At 46.6% G+C, this 19,568-nt stretch overlaps 2 protein-coding genes and 2 non-coding genes across 4 annotated transcripts in view; 1 reads left to right on the forward strand and 3 right to left on the reverse strand.

The window, feature by feature from the left end:
* Window positions 1-2,882, forward strand: part of GTF2F2 (general transcription factor IIF subunit 2) — a 77,535-nt gene extending 74,653 nt beyond the window's left edge. The window contains exon 9 of the mRNA XM_021528463.3: window positions 2,034-2,882. Within this exon, the coding sequence (XP_021384138.1) occupies window positions 2,034-2,153 (120 nt within the window). The 3' untranslated portion in view covers window positions 2,154-2,882. The remainder of the gene's footprint in view (window positions 1-2,033) is intronic.
* Window positions 2,883-8,876: 5,994 nt separating this feature from the next.
* On the reverse strand, window positions 8,877-9,012 carry LOC116184339 (small nucleolar RNA SNORA31). Its single transcript, XR_004149105.2, has one exon. It is a non-coding gene; the product is annotated as a small nucleolar RNA SNORA31 (small nucleolar RNA).
* Window positions 9,013-9,660: 648 nt separating this feature from the next.
* Window positions 9,661-14,789, reverse strand: TPT1 (tumor protein, translationally-controlled 1). Its single transcript, XM_021528465.2, has 6 exons — window positions 14,688-14,789; window positions 14,389-14,462; window positions 13,552-13,742; window positions 12,715-12,820; window positions 11,305-11,421; window positions 9,661-9,881 (listed from the first exon to the last, which is right to left on the reverse strand). The coding sequence occupies exons 1-6, from the start codon at window positions 14,713-14,715 to the stop codon at window positions 9,879-9,881; spliced, it is 519 nt and encodes a 172-aa protein (XP_021384140.1). The 5' UTR covers window positions 14,716-14,789; the 3' UTR covers window positions 9,661-9,878.
* Window positions 9,943-10,072, reverse strand: LOC116184338 (small nucleolar RNA SNORA31). Its single transcript, XR_004149104.1, has one exon. It is a non-coding gene; the product is annotated as a small nucleolar RNA SNORA31 (small nucleolar RNA).
* Window positions 14,790-19,568: the final 4,779 nt, after the last annotated feature.

Below are 19,568 nucleotides of genomic sequence, written 5' to 3' on the forward strand. Positions count from 1 at the left end.
GCTGTCAGCTGCCCTCCCTAACACCTCTCCTGCCTGGTTACCCCCTGCAGCAGAGATGGAAAGTAAGTGGAAATCCTCAGCTGCTACAGTTCATGATTCCAGCTTGAAGTACTGTTTATCTGTGTCACAGACCTTATCTTGCTATTCTGTTTGGGTTGGTTTTGTTCCATTTTGTTACACTCTTAGAAGTTTTGCCCTGAGAGAAACTGAACTGCCTGGGTAATTAAGTCTGGAAAGTAGTTGAAATTAAAACTACTTTAAATAGCTGGGTGGGTGGGTTTGGGTGGGTGCTGTGGAAAGTTCAGCCAGAGTGGTTTCACTGCCTGAGCCCAGCAGCAGCTTGTGACCCAGCTTCCCAGGCAGACTGGATCTGCCAGCTCGAGAACTGCAGATCAGTTTACCTCATAGCACCAAGTGCAATGATAGGAGATTTTTTCCAGTTCTCTGTCCATGCGATCTAGAGCAGAATTTAACCTTGCTGCCAGATGTTTCTCCCACCCACTTCTGCCATGCTTTGAAGTGTCTGTCGGTGACACTGCCTCGAGTGCAGGGATTGCAAAGCAGGCAGTGGGTATGCAGGTGTGCACATCTGCACACACCCATGCAGAAATGGCTGTTTCACCTGCTCCCAGCACCTTTTGCACCGTGCGTGGTGCATCGCTGCCGTAGGGAGCGTGTGTCCCGGGTACCTGAGGGAAATAATGACGGCATCTGTGCAGCAGACGAGGTGTGGGAGGGGACGTCGGTGATCTCCTGCTGCCACCTGCTGGGGTTTGCATCCGGCGCCCAGAAGGCTCAGGAGCCATCCCTGCACAGTGAACTCCCTGCTCCTGTACCCGGCTGCTCTGCTCAAAGGAAACATTCTAAAAAACCCTAAGAAGCTAGTCCATATGCACATCCCTGACAGTCACCTTTCTTACGTGTTGGGCTGCTTTGCATACTTTTGATGTGTAGCTGGAGAGGGAGAGTAAGGATAAGTTTTACTAAAAGACACTTCTTTTACTGACTGAGAATATATTTTTTGTTTATGTATTTCCTAGCTTTTCCATTTAGCAAAGGAGGAAAGAGTGTAAGGAACGCTTAGACCATCAGCTTTTCTTATTTTCCTGTGTCTTCAACATGTATTTGTTGGTTTTAGTAGCTTGGAGTATGTTGATATTTGCACTTAGTGGAACCGTAGATGCAGAAAATACAAGCATTCCAACAACTTCAGTTCAATAGAAGCACTCCAGCAGGATTAAATTGCTCAAACTCGTGCAATTATTAATTTAATGTGGGATTCTTAAACTGTGGTCTATAGTTGCCATGACAATCCACTCATCTCAGTCCCAATTAATAATTAAACAAACAAGCAGGCTCTTGTGACTCTTAAGAAAATTACTGGTGTTTATTATAAAGAATGAAGGAGGGCAATATCAGTGAGTTGTGTTTTTTCAAAGATTATTATACTACTGGCATAATAGCTCTACTTGTTTTGATTTTTTCTTTCTCTTCCAAGCCCTAATATTTTAAGGTATTAGAAAATCCTCAGACATACACTCAGCTCTCCTCTAAAAATGAAGCCATAATAAAACGCTTAAAGCTTTGCAAAATGGCATGAAAACCAACAGCTTGAGGCTTTGACAAAGTCTGAATAAGGCAAGGATTTTCAAGATAATCTCAGCCCAAGCAGGAGGAAAGGTCAAGAGCTTTTAGCTCAACTGGAGGAATTCCGGAAGGAGGAAGATGTGTGACATAATAATTCTCAAGAGGTGCTGGTAACTTCATTTCAGCCACCCCTGGAGTACTTGCCTCTCAGAGAGACTGCCAGTGAGCCATCACCCCTGGGACTCCCCGTTGCATCCCTGGGGCTTCTGCTAATCCCTGCTGGTGCCTGGGGATCAAAGTCTACCCCAGTCCTTCCCTCACCAGTTAGTGCCCATCAGCCAGCCAGGCTGTCTGCCCCTTAGGAACTGAATCCATGCAATTGAGCAGGTGTGCAGGAACTGTGGCAATTGCCTGCCTGTTTCATTTGAACTTTTGTTTCCTTTCAGATATACTTGAAAGAAATTCTGAGAGAAATAGGCATCTACAATGTGAAGGGGACCCACAAAAACACATGGGAGCTGAAGCCGGAATACAGACATTACCAAGGAGAAGAAAAGAGTGATTAAAAAAAATACTTATGATGTAAGAGGGATTGCACTGAGGGAACTGTGATGTTTCCAGACGGGACTGAGCACAGTGCAATTCTGCAAGGATAAAGATAAATTAAAGCAGCTGATACTTCATAATTTTCTGTAGCTTTTTTCCCCAAGGAAAATTTATTGTATGTTTCTATATATGCTTTGTGTTTTGACAGGAAAAGTTTACAGAATAAACTTGTATTAGATTTATCTTTATTAGAAATATTCTGAGTTCTCCTCTTACTTTTTCTTGGTAGCTTTGTGGCTTTTCCACAAAGTCTCAGTAACTTTGATGTAAAATGCTTCTTAAAGGAAACCATAACTTTGTGGGTTTGCATTCCAATGTAACCAGGTTAATACCTTCAGTTCTGCTGGCATCTGTCAGGGCTTTGTCTGGAAGCTGGCAAATGTGCACAACCCTTTGTGCAGTGTTTGTGTGGAATGGACATGATGCTCCTCCTGGTATCAGGCTTTAGGAAAAACAGCCACAACCATGGTGCTCATCACAATCCTTATACTCCCTAGCAACCAGTGCAGTTAAAAACCCATAAAGTCAGTGGGAAGATGTCAGTCCCCTCCATGTGATCACTGAGAAAAAAATGAAATGTTTGTTAGGTACAGCAAGGAACAGTTTTCTCTTTTGTTAGGTTTCTTATGATACCTATGTTCTGTTTTAAGCATATAAATAAAAGTATTATTTTAATTTGTACCACACAATATTGACTTGAACACATTGTGATTTAGGTGGCATAAGTCTGGTGTTTTTTCAAAGCATGTTTTTATTGCTGCTTTTGCCACTGGGTTCCTCTGTGGTTTGCTAAATGTGTCTGTGCCTCTGTTCCCCCATTTTTGAAATGCACACTGCAAGGGTTATTCCTTCAACATCCTTTTTAGGAGGGAGCAGGAAAGGGACTATTTAATTTCATTCTCAAAGCTTTTATGTTAAAGAAAGAGCAAAGAACACAGAGTGGGCATAACCTCATTATTATACCTGTAAATTAAGCAGGTGAGGTTTGATAGCTCAGCTTTCACATTCTCTCATGGCCTTCAGGTGTATGCATCATTTCTGTTCACTGTAATGACGCAGGAGGTCTGTGTGAGAAGCAAACATTGTATTACTGGTCCACTTGGAAGCAATGAAAGGCTTTGGGAGTGGTCAAGTGCTTTCAGAGGTTTGTAAAACAACTCTTATACATAAGTCACACAATTTTCCTCAATTCATTTTTTTCTAGAGTTATGTAGGTATCTCTCTACAGCTACACTTGGGGCTGGTGCTCAGCATCCTTGCAGCATTAAGTGCCCAGTTCCCAGAAGAGAGACTGCTGAGAGTTTTGAAGAGCAGATTGCATTCCAGGGGCATGTGCTTTCATAAGTACTGCCACTGCCTTGTGTCTCCTCAGGCTCTACAGCAGGACCCAGCTGGCAGATGGCTGCAGGAGCCATCTGAGGATGCTGAGGAACACAGGAAGTCAGCTTTTGTATCTTGCTATGGAACATGATGTGCTCCGGGGCAGTAGCCAGGGCCTGCTCACACTGCTGTCCTCATTGTACTGCTCGAGTCCTCTGTGGATCTGTGTTCAGGGGTGAGTAGGATTGCCTTTCATAGGCTGGGCTCCTCTCTAGGATCCATGTTCTGCTTCAGCAGGTGAAGCAGAAGCACCAACCAAGTCTACGTAAGCATCTCCCTTGTACTGCTCCTCACATGGTCCTCTGAAACCATGCAGGGGCATGCCATGCAATCCTGACTAAGTAGTGGTGTAATTCCTTACGACAGGTAAAAATGACTGTGACATTCAGCAGGAAATGGTTACATTGAGTGGAATCTCCAGCAGGATTAGCTTAGCAGAGTTTTGGATCTACTTGTATTTCTGGTTTTATGTGAGCTGCTTCACAGTTTGTCTTCAGTTGAGAGGGACATAATCAGTCAGCACAAAATGCCTGAACGTGTAAGTAAAGGAGGTAATTTATTGATCTGCAGAGTGCCTTTGGACAGGGTAAATAAGCTCTGCTCAGGAGTAATGGAAAATGTGCAGAGCACTTTGTTTTTTATAGGGTTTATGGTCTTTGCAAAGGGCTGATTTTATTATCATTAAAAACTTGTAGAATGCTAGAAGTAAACAGAAAAAAGCAGTGGAGTTTTCAACCAGCAAGCAACCAGAAGGGATGAGGAATGCCAAGGTGTACTGGTTTGCTTGCAGTCTTCTGTGAAGTAGCACCAACTATAAATAATGAGGAGCAGGACAGTGAGGAAACACCATTTCAAAAATGGAAATGCTATATCAGAGTAAATGAAGAAAAGATAACCAGTGGAGAGTCCAGAAGCCAGGTAGCTTGTGAGCTACTTTTTTATGTGCTTCATGCATGAAGATTTTCTAGCATGTTCAGGTGCAGTTGGAATTTTAGCCTCAAAAGCTGCCACAAAATCCAAGTGGCATGAGAGAAGGGAACAATGAGCCCACAGAGATATTGATTTAGAGCATCAAAGATGCTCTCCTGTGCTGGCAGCAGGATCTGTGCCATGCATTCAAGGGCTCTGCTGGCTCCTGCCTAGTGGGAGCACGTGGTAAAGATGAGGGTGGTGTTTTTAGGTGCCCTTGGCAGATCATCATTCAGCCTACAACTAAGCCATGGGATCTTACAGTACAAACATCATAGAGACAGAAGCAGCAAGCTAAACATGCTGCATATTCTACCTTCTGCAGTAACCCAGGGCACTGCAGGACTGGTCTAAATTCATGCAAGGCTGGAATAATGATTGAGCATTTGGGAGAACCTTGTTCGGATCCATTGCGTAATAATCAGCAAAACCTCTCCAGCTCTGCTGCACTTGTTCTGCATGACGCCCTTACATAAGTGCTGTTGGCAGGATTTCCATCTGCCAGAAGAGAAAAAGAGGCTTGGAGACATTCAGGTTCAATTCCCTGGTCCCCACATTTGGATTAAACTCTGGACTGGCAGCAGTGATGAACAATTCCCTGCTGGTCTTCCCATGTACTGCTGTCTCTGCTCAATGCTGAACTCCGCTCATGCAGATGTTCTTGAATATTAGTGGTCAAAACCCTGCTTGACAAGAGGGTCCCACAGGCACGAGCAGAAGTTTCTGTGTGCTAAACACCATTAAATAGGAGATAAAAAGCACTTCCACTCTCCAGTCTTGCTTGTCCTGAATGACCAGTTTGAGTCATTGGAAACTTCATAGACAGTAAGCTCAGGCAAGGACCTGAGCAGACATGAGGTGACAGCCACCCCTTTAAAGATTCCCTGCTCATCCAACCTCCCTTCGCTTTCCCTCCACCACAGGGAAATTAAGAGGATAATCAAAGTAAAACTCATGTGTTGAGAAAGAACAGTGTAATAACTGAAAATTAGTAAAATATAGTAGTAATGGTAAAAATTAATAAATTTATAATAAAAAGGGAAAAAACAAATTATGGACATCAGTGCTCATCACCCTCTGATGGCAGACTCCCCCTTCTTGAACCCAGGTCAGTCCCCCCCCTCCATTATGTGTAAGTGACCCTTGGTTTATATACTGAGTATGGCATTCTGTGGTGTGGAATATCCCTGGTGAGCCCAGGTCCTTTGTCCTAGCTGTGCTCTCCCAGTTCTTTTGCATCCCTTCTCACTGGCAGCGCATGAGACAACCGAAAAATGCATGGGAAAACAGAAAAACGTCCTTGACTTAGGGTAAACACGACTTAGCAGAAAATCAACATCAGTGTGTTACTAACACCACTCGGATTCTGAATCCAAAACACAGCACTGTAACAGCTACAGAGAAGAAATTAACCCAGAAATAAGCATAGCTGAAAATCAGGACACAGGGGTACTGGGATGGCACATGCTGCCAGGGGCAGCTGGCAGGCTGGGGCAGCTGCAGCTGAGTGAAGAGCAGAGCTGACTCCTTGAAGCACCTTTTTGTGGGCAGTGTGAGGAAGCACCAGCAGCTGCAGGCAGTTCTGTGGCTGCAGCAACCACACAGCTGCAGGGACAGCAAAATCATCCCTCCCTACTGCCATGGGAGAGGCCGAGGGCATCCAGCTTGGGTACAGACATAGCTGTAGGTAGAGCAGCTAAACCTCAGCCCTTGTAGCAAGAGCGGGGTTTTATTAGCTGAAGAGGGCAGGGGTACCCAGCTTTACATGGCCATTTTTCAACCACTGTTACAAAGAATTTGGGAAGTTGATCTTTAAAAACTTTCTTGACATCTATGTTCATGGACATTCCCTATTAAAAAAAAAATATCTAACAGCTGTACTGCTTTGTGCCAGCACATCTGCACCTCACTGGGGATAGGAAAAAAGGTTTGCTCTCTGAAATGCCAGCAGTGCTTCCTACTGCTGCTGGTTACAGATGGGGACACGAATCCCAACTGTTAACTCCCAGGATAAAGTGTGGGCTGCAGAGAAAAAATGGTTCAGCATTTTATCAGTGTGTCCAGCTGCTGCCACATTGGTAATACTGCTATCACACAACCAAAATGGTCCTAAAAAGGTCTTCAAGGGTGTTTGAATCCTATCTGCCTGAGGTGGAAGGTGATGAATGCAGCTCTAGTGGATTAAAATGCCCAGCAGCCATGTGCATCCTCAACAACATCCCACCCACTCCTGCAGAACACACTGGCAGGGTTGCCAGCATTTGTAGGCACCCAAAAAAAGTGCCCTCAAGCCACCAGTCCTGGCCACAAGCACTTGGCTGTGATCTTTGCACAACAGCTTCCAGCTGCAGCTTCAACCAAAAGGCAGCCAGACACAGGGACTGGCAAACCAGCAAGATTGTGCTCTTAGGAATGGATTTGGTACTGTTTAGGGCAAAAACTTCCAGGCTTGGCTAGGGTTCTTTTCCTCCTACCAAGACATTTATCCTTGAGTTAATGAACATGTTTGACTGCTGCTCTGGCCCCACAGAGCCTGAGACCCAAACCTGCATAAGGAAGGTTTCTACCCAGCTGCCTAACCTGCTCCATAAGGGAAAATGCAATTTGGATCCTTCCCAAATCTACTGAAAGTATCTTTCCAGGAATGCAAAATGCAAGCCTGATAAGCACATTTTAAAACAAGACTGTTAAAGCTGTCCTTCAGTTCCAGTTGTATTCTAAGCAGCACCAGGGTAATTTGCTATCTTGGGGGATTTTATCAATTTAGTAACTCCAAAGCTGTTGTCTGGAGACTTTCCTTTCCAAATCACTTCAGCTTTTCAGGCCGAGGAAAGAAAGAGCTGCTTGAGATGAAGATGGGCCGGAAGAGGAGGAATTACGCTGACTTCCTTCCCGACACAGAGCTGCGTCGCGGACTGTGGATAAGTGCATTTACCAGCACGGGCCTCCCCCTTCACGGCATGCGGTGACTCCCACCTCTCCCTCACCCTGACTCCACAGCAGCGCAGCTGTGACAACCACTTGCCACTGCCGCAGTCCTTCCCTGCCACGCCCTCCCTGGTGCATCTGACAGACGTGAATCTGCAGAGGAGTAAGACTTATCCTCTTCCCTGAGAAACTGAAAGCAGCAATGCATTTTTAGGAAGTGCAGTGAGTGCAGCAGGAACACTTCACTTGCAGCTCACTGAAGAAACAATATCCTGCCTCCAGAGCCTTTGAACTGACACTTCCTTACAGCAGGCTGGAAGGAGCCTTTCCACCAGAGGCTGTGCCATACAGAAAAGCACACTTGCTTGGAGCACAGAACTCCCTAGTTAGGAATGTTTGCACACAGCAATTAAATATCCCAGTGAGCCTGGAGTACAGACAGGATGACACACAATTTGCCATTCAACCAAGCAGCAAGGCTGTGCTCATCCTGCTTTGAAGCACCTGCTTTTCAAAGCAGCTCCATGTCTGTACACAGGTGCCACGTGGCAATTTGCTCCAGGCTGGTGCCCAGGGCTCCCAGCCTTGGCAGGACCAGCCAGCAGGGGAGGAGTCATTTCCACTCCCACAGAGCACCGCCAGAATTTTAAACATTGACTCACAGGAAGTGGGAGCCAGGCCTATGAAGAGCAGCACAGGCATAGCACCACTGCCCTGCCCACACTTAACTTCACTCAACTGAGGACTGCTTCCTCTCCCTCTCCTTTAATGCTCCCTTTTTTAATGAAGATGCGTCAGGAAAGGGAAGATCCTCACCTGGCCCCGTTAAACACATTCTCGGCAAGAAAAGCACAAGCTGCCTCAATGACTTTTATCTAGACTTTGAACCTGCCTCCCAGCCTCGCTGGGTGAAAACAGGCTACACCAAAATTGTACCTCATCCAGCACAGCTGACCCAAAATCCTCTCTTGACAAAGCTTAAAAAACTAAAAAATTATAAACCCCCATACATATATGAAGTTCCCACAGAACTAAAGTAGGGTGTATTTCACCAGACAAGAACCTGAGAGATAATTAAAGCATACTCCACTCCCTCCTCCAGTCTCTCACTCCTCCCAGCCTTCTGCCACATCTATCTCACCCCTGCAGAACTCCCCTCCATCTCCACCCTCCAGCACCAGGGGCCAAAAATTGACACAAGACAGAAAAGATGTGAAAACTCTGAAGGAGATAAACAGTTAGCAAGTGGGCCATGCCCTCCTCTTTGAGGCACCGTAACCACCAATGCCTCTGCCATCACTGCAGCAGGTAAAAAGTTAATGATTACCAGTCCAAGGCAACATCCCTGGTCAGGACCAGGTTAGCAGCATCAGACACCCCCTTGCTCCAGGTGGGGCTCTGAAGGAATTTGTGTTCCTTTATTCAATCCAAACTGCCACCAAGTCAGACAGGCAGAAAGCGCAAGGAACCCATTACTGTTGCATCTCAAAAGAGAACCCGAGAAGCAACAGTGTTTGCTCCAGGTCTGTCAAACAGATGCATTCCCTAACAAGGAACACAGCAGGAACATAAATTATACACACTCAGGTTAAGTCCCAAGTACAGGCATTCACCTGGTTTGGAGGAAGTCTAGGGCAGGGCTAGGCCATTCCAACATCTCTCTCCAAGAGGCCAAGTACAGAAAAACCCTAAGTCCTGCAACTTGACTGAATTCCAGTTCACATGCTCCCCAACAGATGTCAAATACCAAGTACCACAGCCAAGCTGTGTTGGGAAACTGAGCCATTTCACTTTCAGTATTCCCATTCGGCCTCCTGCCTTGATCTTGGAAACATACAGGAAAGGCTCAAGTACTCGTCTCACAAAGCAGCTCAGCCAGCACTCAGCTTGAGTAGCACATATTCCATTCTGAGATGTTTTTATTAATAATTTCTAATCTCTTCCAGAGATAAGTCTGCACAATCACAAAAGATGATGCTGGTCCACTCCACTATGGCATTTCTTGAACTTTGCCTTATTAACCTCAACCTGCTTTTGCACTCCAGTGCCACAGGCAAACTGAAATCTGTCTGGAAATAGTCCAGTTGTAGTGCTCTAGCACCAGCTGTGCTACTAACAGCACTCAATCCATGGTGCAACCTCTCCGAGTCACCTTGAGAGACACATCAGACCAAAAGACATGACCTAGAATCAGTTTAATTGAGTTTTATTTTAGACAACCTACATGATAGATGTTTTTTCATTTTTTTAAACAATGCCTCCACTCCAAATCAGGGTCAAAGTAAGTGAATAAAGCTCAAGATGACATCAGTCCAGTTAGACATTGCTGATTCCTGGTGTTGTGCCGATGAAGAAGAACAGCAGCCAGCTATGAAGACAAGTGATCCAAAACCATACTGTTTGATTTGTTACTGAAACAAGAGTAACAAGTGTTAGTTAAAGGTCATGACAGTATCAGCAAGTTTCTGTAACTTGTGTATTCCCTAATTCAATCTGGGCTGCCACAGTCAGGCAGGCAGAAAGCGCAAGGAAATTATTTTTGCATCTTAGTGCAAACCAGGGAGCAACAGGACAAGTGCCCATGGTCTATCAGAGGATGCTGATCATTTTTACAATCGTACAGAGCAACTGGCACCACCAGCTGCTGTGCAAGCCAGGCTGAACACTGATTCACACCCTTCCTACTTGACATACCAAAGTTCAGATTCCCTCTCAAGCATATCCTAAACAAGTACCAGAGCTTACAATGTACCTGGCTGCCTCTGGAAACAGCTGCACCAACAAGCTGAAACAGGTTTTACTGCACGTAAGAACACTCTACTACTGTTTTACTCCACCTTGAAGTATGTGGAGTTATCTAAACAACACATCCAAAAAGTGTACCCCCATAGAGGGATGTCTTCCCATACAGGAGGTGCACAGAAGCTTCTGCTCCCACGAGGTACCTTTCAGGTGATCACCTGTTCCAGGGCCAGGACAGACATCTCCCCTCCATCAGGCTGTGGGAGGTGCTGTGTCTGTCTGGCCATTTGAAGTATTCCTTTAATTGGGCTACTGCTCCACACCAGCATCTGGCTCACATTTACATGACTTCCATACCAACAAGCCTGCGAGAGGCTTTACAGATAAATTTAGCTGTCTATATACAGACTTCACAAGTCCACAATAAGTGGGCAAAGCAACTGTTGATCCCACGCTGTGGTGAATTCCACAGGTCTCCAAGCAAGCCAAAAGCTCACAAGTGCTGGGATCCAAATAATGTCTTGTGGCAATCAGATTCCAACACAGAGTAGTTAAAGCAGACCACAGGAGCTCAGGTAGTTGGAGATGCCAGAGAGAAAAAGGTTAAGTACCTGGTCAAGTAATACTGTGTTCCCAAATTTCAGGCAATATTTAAACTGACAGCTCTTGTATAAAGGCATCAGATTAAGTGAAAGATGAAACAAGACCATGCAAGGTACTTCACAATCAACCCCCAGAAAAGGGACCCAAAGTAGAAGTGCTCCATTTCAGAGGACCTGCTCTTCAATCTAATGGTTTAAACCCATTCCCAATTATACACATCCCAGCAGGGCCAGCCCTTCTGCATTTCTTGGCCATTAAATTGCCATGAATCACAGCAGTGATACTACATCCCCCCTTTTAGTACAGCTGAATAGTACTCAAAGTTTCAGGAACTTTGTATACTATGAAAGCACCAATCAGGCTGTACTTGCACAATACTTAAAGTTTTCAAACTAGCAGCTACTGTTCAACTTGAACAGGGATACAGGAGAACAAGAGATGAAGGAGCTCACCATCTACTTGGATACATTCACCCAGTTCAGTACTTACACATTTCTCGATTTCTAAGCCATCCTTAAAGAAAATCATATATGGGGTCACACCATCCTCACGGAAATCCAGGAGAGCCACCATTCCATCTGGATTCATGTTCTCCCCTACAAAGAACTTCAGAGGAACATGTCTCTAAGACATTTAATTGATTAATGCCAGAAGAAAATGCCTTTTTATACAATACCTTCGTATAAACAATACAACATCACCAAGCTCAGTTTAAAAGTCTCCCTGACCAGCCACAGGGATTTTCCTTCTCTGTAGCTTGTCCATCTTAGTGCCACCATGGTTGACACACCAGAAGAAAGGGATGCCATCCAGAGGGACCTTGACAGGCTGGAGAGGTGGGTCCATGGGAACACCTTGTAAAGTTCAACAGGCCAAGTGCAATGCCCTACACCTGGGTCAGCACAACCCCAAACATGTGGGCCCTCTTGGGAACGGATTTGACAGCAGGATTTGACAGCAGCTCTCGGAAGGACTCGCGGTCTTATTTAACCCCATGTAACTCAGCACTGTGAGCTTGCAGCCCAGAAACCCAAACATCAAAAGAGGTGTGACCAGCAGGTCAAGGTAGGTGATTTTGTTCCTCTGCTTTGCTGAGACCTCACGTGGAGTGCTGCATCCAGCTCTGGAGCTGGGGTCCCAACACAAGGAATTGGACCTGCTGGCCAAGCCCAGGTAGGCCACTGAGATGGTCAGATGCCTGGAGCACCTCTCCTGTGAGGACAGACTGAGGAAGTTGGGGCTTCCTCAGTAAGTTCACCCCTAGAGGCTCCAGGGAGACCTTACAGCCCCCAGAACCTAAAAGGGGCTACAAAAAGTCTGAAGAGAGGCATATTGCAATCGGACAACAGGGAATGACTTTGAAACTCCAGAGAGGATAGATTTACATTACATATTAAGAAGAAGTTATTTACTGTGGTGCTGGCAAGACACTGGCACAGACCGACCAGAAGAGCTGTGGATGCCCCATCCCTGAAGTGTTCAAGGCCAGGTTGGATGGGGCTCTGAGTAACCAGGCCTAGTGGAAGTTATCCCTGCCTATGGCAAGGAATTGGAACCCATGACACTTTTCAACCCAAAGCATTCTGTGATTCAATAATAAGTTTGCTTTGAACAGAGTAAGAGACAGCAAGGGCCAAAGTGATCCAAGACTACTGCACAGTCCCTGAATCACCATAACAACAAATGTAGCTAACTGCAAGCATTACCAGCTGAAATTACATCTCCACACAGGTAACAGCCTTTGGCTGTTTCTCCTCCCCGACTCTCAGGGCCCCTAAAACTCCCAGAGACTGTCAGGTTAGCATCCTCGCAACAGGAGCCCTCAAAATTCTCAACAAGCTGTTCAGCAGATGAACCAACCACAGCTTATCAATAGTGCTATAAGAAGACATAACTTACCTGGTAGTTTTTGAAGTTGGCAAGGATGTGTTTGATTTGTTCTGCAGCCCCAGTCATGAAAGGCTTTACTCTCTCTGGCTTGTGTTCCTCAAGTCTGGCTTTGATTCTGGAAGGAGAATGAAAGAATGCTCTGAAAACATGTTCTAGCTTAATATCTTCACTGTCTGGCATGTCATAGCAGAAACAATCTACCCAGCTATCTGTCAAACTTAGATTTTTGCTGCCTTTCCCCCACTCCCTCTCAAAGCCGCTAAATTTTAACTTAGCTTTTCAAGTGAAATCACAGAACAGTACCTGCCCTCCTAATGAAGTAATTTTACAACCATGCTAGTGCTAGGCAAAAATCAGCAAGCCCTTTCCACAGCACCAGGAGTATCACCCACCCACGTCACAAAGCTTTTTCACTTTCAGTATTAACCCCACTGAACACCAACTGATATTACAACATGAACTAGCAAAAAGACCCATTCACACACATTTTTGGCTGTTTACACTGTCACTCTAGAAAAGCTTCAGAAGTTTTTCTTTACCACCTCATTCCCTTCCACATAAAGGTTTGGCATGGAGAAATATAAAAGAAAATAGCAAGGCCACAAATAAGATCCAAAGCACATGATCAGGTGCTCTACCTCAGCCAAAATAAACATAGATATTCCATCCCCCATTCTTTAGGGCTCCAGTTCTGCCAAGCATTGAGACATTACTGAAGTTCACAGCCAGTTTCACAGCTATATCAGAACTAACACCTACTAGGAATAAAGCCAATGCTGTTTTTAAATCTCGAGCACATAAAACCCACTGCAATGCAACCAAAAGAAAAAGCATACCAACACTTACGCTTTCATGTAATCCTTAATGTACTTCTTGTAGGATTCTTTTGTGAAGCTGGTCTCCTGAAGGTGGTGGTTAATTACTATGTCAACACCAGTTATGACCGTGGCTTCTGTTCCATCTCCCTCAGGACCTTCAGCAGAGGCATTGCCACCAATTAGAGAGTCATCAATTTGACCCTCTGTCCTGGTGACCATCTAGATTTAGAGACATCAAAAAACTTAACGGCTCTGCAAAAAACCTTAGCGCTACCGCTCTTACACACCTATGACCTGAGAGCAGGGCACAACTTGAGAGCCACAGTTCAGTGCGAGGAACCTGGCTGCAGCTTGAGCACTAATTTCCCAGAGACAGGAAAAGTGGGAGTGGATTCAAATTGAAAGGCAGTAGGTTTAGATTAGATATTAGGAAGAAATTATTTACATAGGAGGCACTGGCAAAGGCTGCCCAGAGAACCTGTGGATGCCTCACCTCTGGAAGTGTTCAAGGCAAGGCTGGATGGGGGTTTCAGTAACCTGGTCTAGTGGAAGGTATCTTTGGCCATGGCTGGGAGGTTGGAACTAGATGATCTTCAAGTTCCATTCCAACCCAAAGCATTCTATGATTCTATGACTCCCAAGGACAACTCCCACACGGTGCATAACCCAAGCTCCATTACACTCCAGCCTGGCTGACCCAGGCTCTCTCAGGCACCACGGGACACCGGGCCAAGGTAAGTCTTCCCTTCTCTCGTTCCCTGCTCGGGCCCTTCGCAGGGACGCCGCCCCCACTCCCCACCGGCCGTGAGTCACCGCGGCAGCCCTGCCTCCCTCCCTCCCTCCTTCGGGGCGGGCGGGCACTCACCTTCCCCTCCACTTCCAGGCACAGGCCGTCCGCCACCTCCCGGATCTTGTAGATGTCCGAGAACATCTCATCCTCTGCGGGGGACACACAAGCGCACACACACCCGGCCGGGTCAGCCTCCGCTCCCCCATCGCTCCCGCCCCGGCCTCCGCGCCCCCCCACCCCGGCCCGGCCCCGCACATGCGCGGCGGCGCCGCCGGGCCCAGCGCACGGGCCCGGCCCGCGCTTCTCCCCCCCAGCTCCGGGCGCCGGCCCGCCGCCCCTCCCGCCCGCGCCGCGCCCTTGCCCCGCGGCCTTACGGCTGATGCAGTCCCGGTAGATGATCATGGCGGCGGCGGGGGGCGGCGGGGGCGCGGGGTCTCAGCGCAGCGACCCGGGCGCGGGGCGGGAGCGGGGCGGAAAGGGCCGAGTCAGCGCCTGCCGGGGCTCATATAGCGGGCACGGCCCCGCGCGTCACCGCGCACGCGCACTGCTCGCCGCCCCGCCCCGCCGCCGGCTGCGCCCCCGCGCGGCCGCGCCCGGGACTGCCGCGCGAGGGGGCGCGAGCGCGGGGCTCCGGCAGCGCGGGCCGGGGCAGCGCCCGGTCCCGGTCCCGGTCCCGGTCCCGGTCCCGGTGCCGGTGCCGGTTCCTGGCACTGCGGGGAGCCCTCCCCTCCGTCTCCTCCAGGATGGACATGCCAAGCGCCTCACTGAGGCGTCCCCTCAAGGTCCTTCAGCATGGTCACTGCCTCCTTTGGCCGCCCTGACAGCCCCGTGTCTGCCCCAGCACTCGAGGCGAGGCCGGCCCATGCCACAGCAGAGCTCTGCGCGATCCGCTCCCTTGCCCGGCTGGGATGCTGTGCTGAGGCACCCCGGGACACGGGTGGCTCTCCTGGCTGCCAGGGCTCTGCTCAGATTCAGCTTGCAAAGCTGGGAGCAGGATTTCATCCTTCCCAGTCAGGGCTGGCAGGGACCTCCAGAGAGCAACCAGTCCCGCTCCATGCCAGAGCAGGGCTGGTGCCTCTCCCTCATTGCCCATGGTTGCATTTCATGGGTTTCAACAGCAATTTTCCTCTTTCTCCTAATCTTTTAAGCTCTCAGTAACACTTTTCTTTTTGTCTTAACTTTTTATGAGGTGTCTGGGATGTATGACCACTGGCTCTTTTCTCATTACTCAGAGTCACCAAGCTGGAACAATCACATTTTCACTTTCTTTTTCCATTTGGTGCAAGATGGTACAGCTTTTGGGCACATCTATGCATCCTTTCTTTTTTCCCAACCTCTTTTTTCAGGGAGACAGTTATGTATATCCACTCTCTTTTCCTTGTGTCGTATTAGGAAGAATTTTTCCACCCATATTTCCAGACTAGCCTCCAATTTAACACAGACAGCCTTGTAAATCCACACACTGACTTTCCAAGGAGAACTGCACCCAACTTTTCCCAAGCACCCCAGGGAAGCACTGCTGCCCATGTCCCACCACAGCCAGAGTGTCCCCTCCATGGGCAGCCTGACAGGTGTGTGTCTTTGTCAGCTGTCCTGGCCACTTCCAGCTGCTGCCTCCTCGCCGTGATCCCCACACACCATTGAGTGGCTCTGGACTTTGCAAGGGCTGGGACACAGGGACACAGAAATTCATTCGCCCTACTGGCGAACTCCAAATACATGCTGTTTTCAAAACATTTATAGGGGAATAATTAGGAAGCTGTTGGACTCTTCTTGTTATTATTCCCTCAGGGAAATTCAGTAGGGTATGTTCAGAGGCACCACTTGTGCACTTGCAAAAGGGCTGGCTGGGGCAGGTATATTTTTCTTATTTTTCTAAGGATAAGTGAGATTTAGCCCAGTAATCAGGGTTCAGATGAAAAACGGAAGGCAGTTATGCCTAGACCTCTTTTTCCCCTTTTGGACTTGCTTTTCTGCAGCAGCCTGTCACACCTAGAACAAATCTAGACCTCACTTGAACTCTGATTCTTAAGAGACATTGAAAAAATACCTTCAAAAGACATCATGGGACCTGAAATGCTTAAAGCTGCTAATGATCTCGGACTTGGCAGAGACATCAGAGCAGAGGACACAATTCCCTGTCCCTCACCTTCGTTAGGCAGTGGAGCTCCCTTTTTATCTCCTTCCCTGCTCTTCCTTCCTTTGCTCCAGATATCAGTGCCTTTTTTTTTTTTAAGATGGTCTAGCTTCTTACATAATTACATTTATAAGTTGTTCTCTGTTGGTTTTTACCCTCAAGACTACTGCTATTATTTCAGGCCTGAAGAAGGGGCTTCTTCCCAAAGCTTTTCCTGTTTGTTTGTTTGTTTTTTTTTCTCAGTGGCAGCTGGCCTGATAAAAGATAGCCTCTCTTTTTACAAATCACAGTAAAAAAAGAGCAACTTACATCTTTAGCAGTGTGTTGAGTGACAGGGGAACATTTGGCTCCTTCTACATAGTGTAATATGCAGCTAAAAACATCCAGTTAGTAGGTGTGCTTCAATTTGGTTTTATTTTCAAGAGACCGTTCTAGAAAAATGGGTATTTCTGCAGTAGTCTGGAAGCCTCTTACAAATTCATCAGTTGACTCAATTGGCTGAAGTCAGGGTAGAAAGCTTCTAGCACAGTATGAAGGTAGATGGACCTTCAGGTTGCTTTGCCTTGCCAGTAGGTCTGTATTAAGAGTTGCAGGTGTAAAATGTGAGATGTCATCTAAAAATGCATCTGTTAAACGGGTCAAGGCCCCTGTGTGAACACCAGCTTGATGTGGAGTTAAGTTAAATCAGTATCAAGCTGAAGTTAGCAGTGTTTAAATTGGCATAGGTGTCACTGAAGTACCAGTGCTGAAATTTTCCTGTGATCCCATATAAACACAGAATTATGTCATGTACTGATACTTTGTGAAATAGATTTGAAGATGCCTTTTTTTTTTTTTCAGAAACCAGTGACATTTGAGAAAATCTTAGTGTTCCTCACCTGCTTTCTGTCCAGGCAGCCTCTTAGAGCATTTCTCACATCCAGCCAGAGCTGGATTTACATTTCAGAGTGATAGTAAAAATGTGGTCCCTCCCTCCCTCCGCCTTTTTAGTTGCCAATTGACAACGAAAATGACGTGAGAAGTTTTCCTGATAGTGTACCTCACCTTTGGTGTTGTGTAAATCCCGAAGGACTGATGGAAATCCTGTGGCTTTATAGAGGAGTCTTCTAATAGTATCTGAGGAGGATTTTCTAGGCAGGCGTCTGCAGAGTCTCACAAGAAGCCTTTCTCATGGAAAGCCACACCTCAGGCAGTTGTGAATTACTGCAGTATTATTTCCATCAAGTATTGTGTGGATATGGCTGTACTCAACTAATTGTGTCTTGGATTAAAGTGCCAGATGACAGCTGATACTTCAGTCCCTAAATAAATGGTACATTTTCACCCCATTGTGGAAACTCCTACTGAGCTGTAAGAAAAGATCCTGCCTTCAGCTGTGTCTCCTGCAGGGTGCAATCAGTGGAAATAAAGCAAAGGTGAGGCTGGAGGAAGAGAGGTGATACTGGGCTATGACATAAGGGATGGCACCAGTGTGTTCTTCTAACCTTTGTAAAAGGCTGTGAATGTCACATAAAAGTGGTGATGTTTTATATCATTTGCTGGGTGTGGGGAGAGGATCCCAAGTACACATCTATATCTGCTGGTAGAAAGAAATTGGAAAAAACGAGGATTAAAGGACTGAGCAAGCCCTGGTGCTGCATAAAGGCTGGCAGGACAGTCTATGCCCAGTGTTCCCTTTCCCAGTGCATTCTCAGCACAAAGGCTTTGGGCGAGAGGATGCACATGATCAGCTCATATCTTCACAAATCTATCTGGAATTTAGGACTGACTCTGTATCCCCTCTTTTAACACACACAGTTGGAAAGTGTAGTTTTTAATTGGTTTCCTTCAAGTTCTTTCCCCAGGGCATTTCCAGACAATAAAGAGTTGATGACTGTTTGTTACCCTTTCTTATAAATTGGGAATTGATCTTACAAAGCCAGACCATCGGTTTGATTCTTTCAGGTGAGTTTATGTTATGAATATAGTCAGTCTTCCAGTGCTTAGAAATCCTTTGACTGTTTTGGATCTCGAGCCAAAATTCATAATTTAGATTTACATTGGCAGTTTACTAAGCCAGAATCTCAGATCCCAAGATTAATATTTGGAAGAGTTGAGCTTTGATCATTAGTGTAGTTTATCAGCTGAGGTCTATTCACAAATGATAGACCATATTAGACTGGACTAGATAGAGTAAGGTATCCCAGACAAAGGCATCACTTTTTAGAATACAAGGAAGATCTTTTGTTGAGCAACAACCCCACTTGCATTCAGAACAAATGCAGGTGTTCTTACCTAGGTGTTCTTACCTTGGCATTTTCAGTATTTGCTGTTCCTCTCGCTGGTGCACTTCTGCGAACAGACACAGAGGTCACTGCACAGCCACAAACCCCTTTTATCTGTGGCACAGCTTGCACCGGGCCAGCTCGCCCAAACCCTGCCCTGGGGAGTGTGAGGCTGTCAGCAACTGCTGCGTTTTTAGGAAAAACAGGACTGCCATTCCCACATGAAGAATTATGAAGCAAGGTGCCTACCCACAATTTTATACTTACTAGCTGTATAAACATCCAGGAGACTGAAATGGATGTGGTGGAAAGGCCTGCACCTGATCCTCAGGTCTGCTGCCAGTGTGTCCCACTGATGTGCTCAATGATGGAATAGAGAGTGCATTCATTAAAGTGGCAGTAACGTTACATTGGGAAGGACCACAAATGTATTGGAGATTAAGATTGGAATTCAAAAGTGATTTTGACACACTGAACGAGTGGCCTGAATAGTTAGAAGGCATTTGGACAAGGCCAGCAGGTCAATGAGCACTCATTTACTGAAAGGAAAACCTAGGCTTTTGAACACAAAGATGCATAACATTCAAACAAGCTCTGAGCCACACATTACTATAAACTGAAAGAGTGCATAGGGGAAGTGCTGCCTTGTCCTGGCCCTGGTCCTCTGCTCTGCTGTAGGCTTCTGCTGTTGGCAAATGCCAGGGAATGCTGAGATGATGATGTGCTCCATATGGGTACTCTGATGTCATGCTCGTGAGTGCAGGGCAGAAATGATTAGCCATGGACACAGGACAGAGATCTGGGCAGCAGTTCTACAGAAAAGATCTGGGATACTGGTGGATTCAAAGCTGAAC

The sequence above is a fragment of the Lonchura striata genome, chromosome 2 (genome assembly GCF_046129695.1).
Source record: "Lonchura striata isolate bLonStr1 chromosome 2, bLonStr1.mat, whole genome shotgun sequence".
Taxonomy (NCBI): Eukaryota; Metazoa; Chordata; class Aves; order Passeriformes; family Estrildidae; genus Lonchura; species Lonchura striata.

Coding starts and splice junctions, on each gene's coding strand:
- TPT1 (XM_021528465.2), bottom strand. CDS start 14,715: ATGATCATCTACCGGGACTGCATCAGCC. Junction 14,463..14,687: donor CTACCGGGACTGCATCAGCC/GTAAGGCCGCGG, acceptor TGTCCCCCGCAG/AGGATGAGATGTTCTCGGAC. Junction 11,422..12,714: donor CCAACTTCAAAAACTACCAG/GTAAGTTATGTC, acceptor GTTCCTCTGAAG/TTCTTTGTAGGGGAGAACAT.